Raw genomic sequence first — 12,628 nt, forward strand, 5'->3', positions numbered from 1 at the left:
ATGATCAATGCTAGATCTGCAAATCCAACAATAAATGTATTAAAGAAATAAATGAATGTTAAGCTTTGATTTCTAAGTGTGACCTTGACCTTGTACGTAGGGGTGCAAGTGACATACTGTCTTATTATTGTAATTATTTTTACCAAGTATTTTCAAAATCCCTTGAACTATGAAGAAGTTATAGATGGGACCCAAAATATACCATATAACAGACTATGTTTATCTTTGACCTCTTAGTGTGACCTTGGAGGTAGGGACCCATGTTTTAGGCCGGACATATCGTCTTATTATTGTGATTATTTGTGCAAAGTATTTTTAAAATCCCTTGACCTATTAAAAAGTTATAGACGGGACACAAAACATACCCTATAACTGACTATGTGAATCTTTGACCTCTACATGTGACCTTGACCTTGGAGGTAGGGACAATGGAGTAACGCATGTCATATCATCTTATGATTGTGAATATTTGTGCAAAGTATTTTCAAAATCCCTTGATCTATGAAGAAGTTATGGACGGAAAACAAAATATAGCATATAACAGACTCTGTTAACTTTTGACCTCTAAGTATAACCTTGACCTTGGAGGTAGGAGTACAGGTGTTGTACTTGACATATCGTCTTATTAATGTGCCAAGTTATATTAAAAATCCCTTGAACTATGAAGAAGTTCTAGATCGGACACAATATATACCCTTTAACAGACTATGATAATTTTTGATTGTGACATTGACCTTGGAGGTAGGGATGCAGGTATTTCGCATGAGATATCGTCTCATTATAGTGACTATTTGTGCCAAGTTTTTTCAAAAAGTTATGGACCAGACACAAAATATACCCATAATAGACTATGTTAATCTTTGACCTCCAAGTGTGACCTTGATCTTGGAGGAAGGTGACCAGTTGTTGCGCACATCGTCTCATTATTGTGAACAATTGTGGCATGTATTTACAAAATCCCTTCAAAGATAAAAAAGTAATAGACCGGACACGACATACACCCTCAAATAGACAATGTTGACATTGAATGATTAAGTGCGACCTTGACCCTGGAGGTAGGGGTCTGGTTGTTGCGCATGACACATTGTCTTATTATAACAAACATTTGTGCCAAGTTATTTAAAATTGACAAAGTTATTGACCAGACACGAAAGTAAGACGGACGGACTGGCAGACGGACGGAGCCTATTTCTATACCCCCTTTTTTCTTCGGAAAGGCGGGGGACAAAAATAGTAAGACAAATCATTCGGGAAAGAATTTATTCTAAAGTGAAGTCAAACACTTTACAACACGTGTTAGATGAAAATTGTTTCACAACACGATGGAGTAATGGTCCGGCTTGTTATCAACTTGACCAACAGCTGTTCCATTTACATGTATTACGGTTGGGAAGGACGCGCAATCTTGGCGAACAATCTAAAACAAAAGTAATCTGATGTAGTTTCGTTAACAAAAACACCTCTGTAGACAACGTATCATGTATTTTATAATTGAAGCAACATGCCTCCAGAATCATGCTTAATTTTAACAACATTTTGAGCATGTATTTTAATTAAAACATTGTGTGGCGAACAAAGACATTAATCTACACATTGCAAATAGCTCTTGCAATCCATGTTATTTTCCAACTGATTAAAATCATGTACGCTACGCATTATAATTTGACGATCACATTCTTGTGACTTTTAAACAGCATTTTATCTTTGAAAGCAATGCAGTTTGAACAGCTGGAAAAAATAATACTGAGTAGTTTTCTCGATTTCAAGAACAAAAATGGCATTGTTCATATACCCGGCTGGTAATCTGGCAAAACAATTTAATTCACATTATTTTATTTACAAATTCCTGGTTTATTGTCCTTAGTCTTTTACAAATAATCTTGTTTACATTTTAGAGTGGTACGGTAGTGTGACATTGAAGTTGCCCTGATCAGCACATTTAAAACTAAATCTATCGTTATATTTGTTATTAAAACTGAGAATGTTATCTTCAAATATTTTTATTTTAACAAAAAAGTCATCAATTTGATTTACTTCAACGGACAGTGATATTTTGAAACTTTGTCTAATCCCTACCTGTAAAGAACGGCTTGATTGCATGATAAAACAAGTTTTCTCGGGAAATCTGAATCACAATGAAGGCTTAATACGGCGGCATTTGGATAAACATGCAAGAAATAACATAAGTAGACCTGACCTTTAGTCAGTTTGCTTAATTTACCAAAAAAGTGGTTAAGGTATGCAAAAATATACTTAAAGTGTTAGTCACGTAGTACAAATATGGTGATATATGTGAATACTGCAAAAGCAGACATTAATATCACAAAACACATAAACAGGATATTTAATGAGGGTAAGTTATTATGCTTCATGTTATTTGTCTTAATGGTTAGGTGACTTTAAAATATATAAGGAATTTGAGGGGTTATGGTTTAATATTAGAATTTGATGTACTCGCGTCGGCCGTGATTCGACGGCGAATTATATCAGTCTACTATCATCATGAAAGATTTTAGAACAAAACAGAGACATTAATATAAGTACAGCTGTCGACGCGTTGAACAGTTGCCTACCAATTTGATTGTACGGTGTGAACTTTAAATATCAGCCTTGTTCGAATAATAACGCTACCATCTCTACAACTCTAGAGAAATTATCCCCGCCCATTGTGATAATTCAGACGAAGACGCAAACTCTTTTCTTTCTATGGTTGATGAATCGCGTTGGCTAAAAATAAATGTCACCGGATGTTTCTAAATTCAAAAATTTACCATTTCATGTTTAAATGTTGAATTCTGCTTAAGCCGGTGCTAGGGGGCGTGGACGGTAACTTGCACTTTCCAGTACCGTCCATGAACAGGCTCAATCAAACCGAGCCTGCAACATTTTCAATTTTGCCGTGTTGGGCTTTCTTTAGGGATTCTGTTTTTATCTATATTTTGAGAAGCGTAGGGTAACGTGATAATTACACCGATATACATAGAAGCATGAACCATCACAATGTCACAATATATATTCGGAGGCGCGATTCTTTAGAAATAGATATGGAAGGATAATTTTTAGACAAATACCGAAAATCCTGCGCCACCACTGAGGCATTCTGTAAGAATACCAGCTGTGTTCGGTTCGACCGAGCCATCGGATCTGAATATTGCTACAGTAGTATACGGTGTCATAGTTCCACTGTTACATTGCGTCATGACCTATAAATATTACTGATGATTATTGCACAATTAAATGAAATGCTTTGATGAATCTCAAATATAAATGGACGTTGAAAAACATCTTTAGACATTAATTTATAATCTGTAAAAGAACATAATAAAGAAACAACGAAACAAATAATCTAAAAGTGTCGGCAACTAAAATGTGGTCTTTGTGTTGTATCTATGTTGTCTCTAAGTTCTATAGTAGAAAATTGTACATGAAACGTACAAACTCGGTATGAATGAGTTTCTTTATGAGGGATAATGAAACATAGCCCCGTAGCACCGTTTTAATACTTATTCCAATTACATGTACAATGGATTGAATGATCCTGTAGACCAGATAGTTTAACAACATTGAAATCTTATATAGGGAAACCTTTTACATTTTAAGTTAAGTAATTGTGTAATTTGAGATGTGTTAAGAAATAATCATTACGTGCTGGCCCTTGATCCAAGTGCTTGATGTCTGTGTTTGACAACATTGCATAGGTAGCGCCTCGTTCGAACCAAATGAAGATGAATTAGGACACGTGGTTGCGTTGGCACTCTTGACAGAGTTTTGAAAAGCCAAGGACCGCAGAATGCAAGTACGGCTACATGTAGTTGGTTGACCTGCATGGATAAAATATATATTTATTATACTTCCATTTTTTCCGTTTTTTGATTTGATGCTGATCTGCCGAAAGAAATTTAAATAACCGAGTCAGGCGGGTAATATACACATTATATTTCCCCTAAGGGTGCCCTACGTTGTAAAGACAATACGCACACGGTTCAATGATGCGCAGTGTAAATTCCAATATACAAGAACTTTCTAAATGTCAAATAAAAAATATTTACCAAAATAGAGTTATGATATTTTTCTCATGAGTATTTGAAACAAATATGACCTCATCAAATATTGATATTAATTACAAACAAAATGTCTACATCAGACTACTCATTTTCTCTTGTTTACATTCGTTAGGTAAGAAAGCAAATACTTCATGCAGATTATGAGTTCCTGTGTCGCCATTTTGCGGTGAAGGGGTACCCTAAAGTGAATCTTATTTTGACCTTTCATTTGAAACAGCATTAATTTTGTTTATAAAATCTTATTACTCGGCAGGAGAAGGGTAATTAGATTATTATTTTGGTTTTGGAGTGATATATGTGGATATATATACTTACTCAAATGGAGCTCAACTGTAGTTAAAGAGTTTAAAAACGAATTTAATTTAATCTTATATCGTCTTTTTGTACGAGACGAGCTTAGCTCAATTTGAATGAAAAGCGTTATAACACTTTCATGTTTGGTAAAGTTTTCAATGATATTCTGAAAACCGTGATGAAGGAATGGTCTGAAAATGTGCACACACATAACGTGTCCATCTCCTTTCGCCGCCCTTATGCCCACTCCTGGTTTTGGTTTGGTGCATTCTGGGTGCCCTGCTGTGGTGGCCTGGGTGTGTCTATGCTACATCCTCTGAACGTTGCCTTTGACTTGATGATCTTTATTCTCGTTTTTATTAATTAATACCTTTATCAAATGATACACACATATTGGAAAAATATTCCCAATCACATAATGTGGAGTTCCTTTAAACATTCAATGCTTGTTGAAATAAATGTTTGTAACTTATTTATGTCTTTTATATCTTTTCGAATCCGTTTTACGCTTCTTTTATGCTTCTAGTACTAGCCATGATGAAACACGGTCTTTGTTTCGATTAGGCCCACAGTGATAAGAAAAAGGTATATATTTACTTACAATGTATATTGCATCTATTATTGAAGTCTTTTCCTAAATTGAATATGGTCAAACAAATGCTATATATAATTTCAAATATTAAATATCATAAATGTTATTTAATTTTTTCATCAAAATGTATCATTGGTTACAAAGGTGTCTTGTTCCTTAAATTCGTTATCGTTTCGAGAAAAAAAATAGGATTGTAATGTTGTTTTACGGTGGTGATTATGAAAACTTCAATCAATAATCATTAAAACACATTTAAACAAGAACATTTTGATACTCAAAGCAGATTAAAGTACATATATACATACTATATATGTTAAATCTAAATATGGTCAATCGCGTATAATAGTTATAAATCACAGCAGAACATCGGCCAGAGAACAGTTAAAATTGACTGTCACATAGGCTTTTTAATCATATATATCATTTCAATAATATTTTGTTTTTGGTGCCCTGTGCCCTTTTACAGTTTTAAATAGAATTTCAATTTTCCGTATAGTTAGGTCATCTTTTGTCATGTGTATACTCTTGCTTCCACGAAAAAAAAGGTGCGATTAAAAGAATTTTGAGTTTTATAGACTACATGTATTGAACATGTTTGTCATGATGCATAAATTTAAATTTTGGGTCTTATCAAGCCTTTACAACGGAAAGCTCCGCCTATACCATATCAGTTCCAAGTATCAGCGACACTATCAGATACCGAAAAGGAAAATCAAAGACACTGATGCCGCTTTTGAAGCGACGTTCTTCCGCGCTTAATCAAAAAGTGTATGTTTGATTCTATATTCAGTGTGGTTACTTTTTGTATAATAAAATAACCGGAACTGTGATTGCAGTTTTTTTTTAGTGACGCATGTGCTTCAAAGACAAATATCCGGTTAATATATGCATTTCTCATGGCTAAAATGATTTGAGTATTTTGTATAGAAGTCAAAATACCTTTTTGTTTACATTTTGTTACCATTATGACAAGACAAATCACTTTACTTCTAGCGCTAAAAACACGTGTACTCTATCCCGATGATACACAACTAACATGATTTAAATTCATTATTACAACATAATGAATTACATAATTGTCTTTTCTAAACAATTATTATATAAATTTGTTTCTTATGTATAATGTAGCTTTTAAGACTATTTTCATTGTTCAAAAATTGTGTTGTTCTTTTTTCAATTTTAGTGTACATGTTATGATAGTTCTATTTGGCGCACTAACACAATTTAGGTCATATTGCGCCGAAACAGGAAAGATGATTCTGGCTTATCTTGGGTGTGACAAATTTAACAACACCAGTAGTTAAAAGCCTGCTGGAGCTAAGAGATCCAAATTCTCCAGTAAGTATTGCAGCTTCCAAAATATAAGAGGTCAATTTTGCCCAACATTACAGTTATAATAGTAAAGTATCTTGTATGTTGTTTTCTTTATTACAAATTGTTTTAGTTTGCGGGGTATTGCCTTGAGAAAGTTAGCTTTTTAGAACTTCTTAATCCATTATTACAACATTATAAAACATACCTGCTTTTTTTACAGAAAATATACTCTTGCCTCTAAAACGTGTCTTCTGACAAATTACAAAAAACAAAAGCACCGCTAGGCGGAGTATTATATGCCCGAAAAGTGTTGTTTTTTTAGTAAGGATGAAGAAGTTATAAGATATGATAAACAAAATCAACAAGGAAAGGCGGCGTTCAATGAACGCAGCCCCCACATGACCCAGCAACATGAACCGGTAGCAAGGAGCTCAGGCGGACCCAAAACAAAAACAGGACAGGACACCAGACAGAGCACGGACAGGCTAATCAATAAAATGATAAATAATTTGTAACTAATAAGGAATTCAAAGAAAACAAATAAATGATTGAATAATAGGAAATAATTTGTAACTGATAAGGAATTCAAAGAAAACAAATATTATTAAATGACTGAATAATAGAAAATAATTTTTAACTGATAAGGAATTCAAAGGAAACAAATATAAATGATTGAATAAGAGGCCCATAAAGTCAAAGGACACAGGGGAAGGGTACAGGAAACCGGGCAGTTGGGGGGGGGTAAAATTAAAGAAATAAAAACTAGGGGCAAAGGGGAAGATACTTACTGTAGACGAGAAAACAACAAGGGACACAAGCAAAAGTGTCACCAAATCAGTATGAAACAACATAGACATGCATCTGAGGAACACAGAGGGGCGCCGCCTTGGAACGGTCAGCAGCACAAGTACTGCTGGGGAGTTAAAACCGGTTAATGGTGCACCAAACCTCACTCTTAGCCCCACCATGTTCCTTAAAACGAGATAGTGTAAATAAAATGAATCCCCGCCGAGTGAAATTCTAACAGTTGTTATGGTTACAAAAGGTTAAATAAGTAAAACACCAAAACGATCATGTAGAAACATATAAAAGTAATCCCAATGACCATAACAAAAGAACTCAATGTCCTAAAGGAAGACAGAGCAACAAGAAAATCAGCTACAAGGACCCGATGAAGCAAGGCAGAAGACGAACATTAAGGCAATTCAGTCCCAAAGGGCTGTAAGAACTGTCCATCATAGAGTCTCCCACTTCGTCCGTCAGATGTAATCAAAAGAGGAAAGCGTCCAACTGTAAAAGGGTTAATGTCTTAAAATAGTGGGATCATAAGCTCTTTTAATAAAACGTTTAATGATTTTAGTAAAAACAGCAGAAAAATTACCATGACCCAAAATTATACGAAGTTTGTAAATCACATCGCCATAAAAACCGACTGGCTAATCCCTTGTCGCAAGAGACTTTTTAAATCACTATTGAATTTTGAAATAAATCAAAATTACGATTGTAAAATTTTGTAAAATATTTCCGTAATTTATGATAGCGGTTGCCCTGTTTTAGAAGCTTGCTGGTAATGAAAATATTCCGCTCGCTGAAATCCTTTACGCTGCTACAAGCTCTAGTGAATCTAATTAACTGAGAAACATACACATGGAAATATTTTATATGAATACCATTTTATGAATGATTGTGGAAAACGAAGTTGAGATAATATATACCATTCAGAATGCTCCTTTAAAAAGCAATCCTCCTTTAGAGCTGAAGAACCTTCATATATATATATATATATGACGGATGGTGGGAAAGACGCCAGGGGTATAACATAAGCAAATATATTAGGGCATAATATAATTAATGGACTCAATATAAGTGATCATCCTATGAAGTTTGACAGTTGTAAAAATATTAAGGTCATTTGATATTGACCTTTGACCTTGTGACAATATAGATATGATCTTTTTTTTCAATATAGGCAATCATCCTATTAAGTTTGAACACTGTAAGCCAAATGGAACTTGTGTCAAGCTCCAGAAACCACAATTTTCAGTGTTAAGGTCATTTTGACCCTGACCTTTAATATTTTGACCCTAAAATCAATAGGGGTCATGTGTATTTATGTATGAAAGATTCTGTTTTTATTTGACAACATTGTTATTTTCGCGTTAACGTCACGTTCCAGTTGCGTCTTTTGTTATTTTACAAACGCCACTTTCTGACGAAGAAAACACGTCGAAAGCTAAAGAAAAGCGTTTAGTTGCTTGAACTTATTATATATAGAGAATACCATGCTAGTGCCTGATAATATTTTATAATATCAGATACTTGTTTGATATTCTATTTATCATGTTTTCAATTTTAATATTCGTCTCTTTCTTTGAATTTCGAATGAAAAAAAAACAAAACTGTTCAGAAACTCTCGATTTCATTCCGCGCGCAGTAATATGCCAAGGAGTACATCTATAAGAAATAGTCCCAAATATTTTACTCAAATGTTAGATAGACTTTAATATTCAAAATATGTATTCGATTCAAAGTTTATCAGTTTTATATTTTCAAACTAGAAAGAGGTAAAAAAATCCATTCTCTTCATTTTATTGCAATATGTATTAGTTAGTTTAAACATATTTAATTGCATTAAATATGATAAACAAGATCAACAAGGAAAGGCAATACATGTTTACAACCATATCATTCAAATAATGAGTATATATAAAATGCAAATGGGTTGGGCAACAAGTTCTTACAGCATTAGATTAAGCCCTTCCCAGCAATATATATTAATTCGGTGTCCAATAAAAATAAATGTGACTGAAAAAGCTAAATTTATCAGAAATGCTTTTCTCAACAGAGAGAAATGTAAAATCAAGACAAATATAAACAAATTACCATGAGCACACTGTACACCACTGAATCCTGTTGCGCATGTACAGTGAAAGGTACCTGGTAAATTTAAACACGTGGCACTGTTTTGACAAATGTGGTACATTGTGCATTCGTCAATATCTACAAAGAAAATCAAAGTTACACAGCACTTTTTCTTGAAGTTGATGATTTTGTTGGTGGTGGTAGAGATGATGATGACGTTGATTATAATGGTAAACTAGTGAAAATGAAATATATGTTCTTGATATTCTTTCATTCATGTTAACATTATATTTCTGTTTTCCTTGTTATAAAGGCAACTACTAATTTTTGGTGCTTAAACAGTAGCAAAGAGAGGTATGTTTATATCAAAGTGCATGATTTTTTTATTGCCAGTGTTACAGTGGCATTCAATCTAAAGCTTGATTCTCACGGTAAGTGTTTTTATGAGACACCGTTTTGAACATGTCATTGTTGGCATTTTTTTCCCCATGATTTTTTGCACTGGCTCTCTCTCTCTATTCTATCCCTGACTTCGAACTGACCAGACGTTCTTCTGTTAAGTTAAAGGCTTTTTTCTAATACAGATAATTATCAGGTTAGTAATTCATTATATCTCCCAAAATGTTTGAGAGACATATTATTTTTGCCTTCGCCGTCTGTCCGTCCGGTTGTCTGTCCGTCCGCATTAAGCTTGTCCGCCCTTCACAGGCAAACTTTACTACCATCCCTTGTTGTGCACATCACCGGCACGTGTGGCTTCGCTGCTTAATCTTGTCTGGCCTTCACAGGTCAAACTACTGGTGGGATTTCAAGCAAACTTTGCAGTAGTGATCACTACCATCCGTAGTTGTGTACATCACGGACACGTTCCGCTTTGCTGCATAAAATGGCCGCCAGAGCTAAATATAGAAAAGGCATTTGTACGGTCTTCACATGTCAAACTACTGGTGGGATTTCAACCAAACTTTCAGGAGTGATCAGTACCATCCCTATTTTGCACATCACCGGCATGTTCCGCCTCGCTGTACGAAATGGCCACCAGAGCTAAAATATAAAAATTTGTCCGGCCTTCACAGGTCAAACTACTTATGGGATTTCAATTAAACTTTACAGGAGTGATCAGTACCAACCATTGTTGTGCACATCACCGGCATGTTCCGCTTCCCTGCACAAAATTGCCGCCAGAGCTTAAAATAGAAAAATCTTTTCCGGCCTTTACAAGTCAAAATACTGATGGGATTTTAACCAAACTTTACAGGAGTGATCAGTATCATCCTTGGTTGTGCAGAATACTGACACGTTCCGCTTCGCTCCACAAAATGGCCGTCAAAGCTATAAATAGAAAAATCTTGTCCGGCTTTTACAGGTCTAGCTACTGGTGGGATTTCAATGAAACTTCACATGAGTGACCATGCATAGTTTTGGGAGACATATGTTTTTGTGACAAAAACCCTTCTTGGGATTTTTTACTTTGTCCTCTTTAGCAAATTTTCTTTGCGTCACCGGTAACTTCTTATCAAACAAGTCATTAATATGTTTAACTTCTTTAAATTTTATTCGGACACGAGAATAGACTGAAAGGAAATTTATCTTGGACCACATGATTTATATTCAACCAGGACCGAGGACCGACAGACACAGACTAGTCCCAACTGTATTACCATACATAAATTTGATTATCTGAAACGTCATTGATCTATCATAAAATTTAAGTGAAATATAATAAAGTTACATTGTTAAAAACTAATCATCAGATATCTATAAAATTTGATGCTATGAAAGTTGAGTACATGAATGTGAATTCTGTTACATATGATGAAATGACACCGACATCAGTCGCAAATTTATTTCTAAGTTTATCAGTCTTCATAGAAAGAATTCAACATGTGTGGAAAGCATCAGTTAAATTAAAGTTTACTTACCGTTGTCACACACTGTTCCTGTCCAGCCAGCTTTGCAGTTACAACTGAAGGCCCCGTCTGTATTTGTACATGTCCCGCCATTTTTACACTGATCAGTGTTGTCACACTCATTTATATCTGACAAATACAAATTAAACTTAAAATAAGAGGATATATAAATTAGTAACAGTGACATTGACCTTAACCCAGTGGAGTCCAAAATCTTTTTTTTCTATTTTAGTGACAGTGTCCTTGACCTACCTTGACCCCCGGGTCCAAATGCAATCCCAACCAGAGTCTTCTTATAGGCTAGCTATATCTTAAGCTTGATAACAATTTCTGATTTCGAAGTTTTGCTATTGCCCGGAAACCATTTTTCTATTTTATTTCCAGTACCAGTGACCTTAACCTTGACTCCAGCAGGTCTAAAATCAGTCCCAACCAGGGTATGCCTATAAGCTTTATATATAACAAATTTGATTACAATTATATCTCATTTCTAACTCTCTATATACCAAGTTTTATTACAATAATTGATTCCAAACTCTAGTTATCGTCAAGAAACCATGAGGTGGACCGACCGACAAGCTGACTCATATATACCCCTACTACATTTGTAGGGTAAAAAAGACATGAATATTTTTGTCCATCTGTGTGTTTTATACAACTACGGAATAATATATGAATTATGAATTACTCAAAAGTAACTTAAAGTATGTCCAAATCACTGGCGCAAACGAGCAAAACTGCAAGTAATCTCAATTGGGGGAAAGGGACCAATACAATTTACAATAAAAATGGCTAAATGGAAAGAATAAGGACTGCTAGGACATTATATTTTAACCTCCATTACAAATATTTCTACTTCTTAAATGCAAACACGTCCGTGAAAGTTTGTAATGCGGTATAAAATATATGGGTTTTTCAGCAAACATTTTTTTTTTCAATTTAATTTATTTTAGATATACATGTATTTGTCATTGTACTACTGGTCGTGGTGCTCGTTTTTGCCATGACTTTACATCTATCAGCAAAACTATTGCACTTGCCTCGCTTTAGTCAATTATAGCGATTTTGTTAGTAGATGCAAATAGCTTGAAATAATCTTTAACTCTGTCAATATGAAATAAATTGTTTTAATTTTTTACAATTCCAAAATATTCTACATTACAATTACAATTCAACCTCTACAGAGCGGTTCTTTGTACACAATAACCTCTGTAAAATACCAAGAAAAAAATTAATAAAATACTTATTACGGTCACTTCTTTCAGCAAAAGCTACAATGTGCGTTTCCAAGATATGTTGGTACATGTATGTGAAAGTTGGGCTGCATTATTCATTTCATCATGATAATAAGTGATAAATGATTTCATTGCGAAAGCTATTTCGTGGTGAAGTTACCATGAATTTGATAAGTTACTGACCTTTATCACACCGAGTGCCTGACCAATTAGCAGTGCACGTGCAGACATAACTACCTCCTGTGCTTTTACATTCACCTCCATTTTTGCATGGTTGGTTTCTACAGGGATCTGACAAAGCACTTACATCTAGGTCGTAAAGTGTGAATACTGCGCTTAAATAATGTATTAAAATGA

At 34.4% G+C, this 12,628-nt stretch overlaps 1 protein-coding gene across 2 annotated transcripts in view; it reads right to left on the reverse strand.

Annotated features, from left to right (window-relative positions):
- Positions 1 to 1,249: 1,249 nt before the first annotated feature.
- Positions 1,250 to 12,628, reverse strand: part of LOC132760415 (neurogenic locus protein delta-like) — a 30,304-nt gene continuing 18,925 nt past the window's right edge. Inside the window, exons 6-11 of one of the 2 annotated variants that reach the window (XM_060752392.1) lie at positions 12,455 to 12,580; positions 11,049 to 11,165; positions 9,148 to 9,264; positions 3,646 to 3,821; positions 3,072 to 3,203; positions 1,250 to 1,417 (exon numbers count right to left, since the gene is read on the reverse strand). In XM_060752392.1, the coding sequence (XP_060608375.1) occupies positions 1,313 to 1,417; positions 3,072 to 3,203; positions 3,646 to 3,821; positions 9,148 to 9,264; positions 11,049 to 11,165; positions 12,455 to 12,580 (773 nt within the window). In that variant the 3' untranslated portion in view covers positions 1,250 to 1,312. The remainder of the gene's footprint in view (positions 1,418 to 3,071; positions 3,204 to 3,645; positions 3,822 to 9,147; positions 9,265 to 11,048; positions 11,166 to 12,454; positions 12,581 to 12,628) is intronic. The other variant, XM_060752393.1, reaches the window with a different exon arrangement.

This window comes from Ruditapes philippinarum, unplaced genomic scaffold (genome assembly GCF_026571515.1).
Source record: "Ruditapes philippinarum isolate M1 unplaced genomic scaffold, ASM2657151v2 ctg2415_1_1_1_1, whole genome shotgun sequence".
Lineage (NCBI taxonomy): Eukaryota > Metazoa > Mollusca > Bivalvia > Venerida > Veneridae > Ruditapes > Ruditapes philippinarum.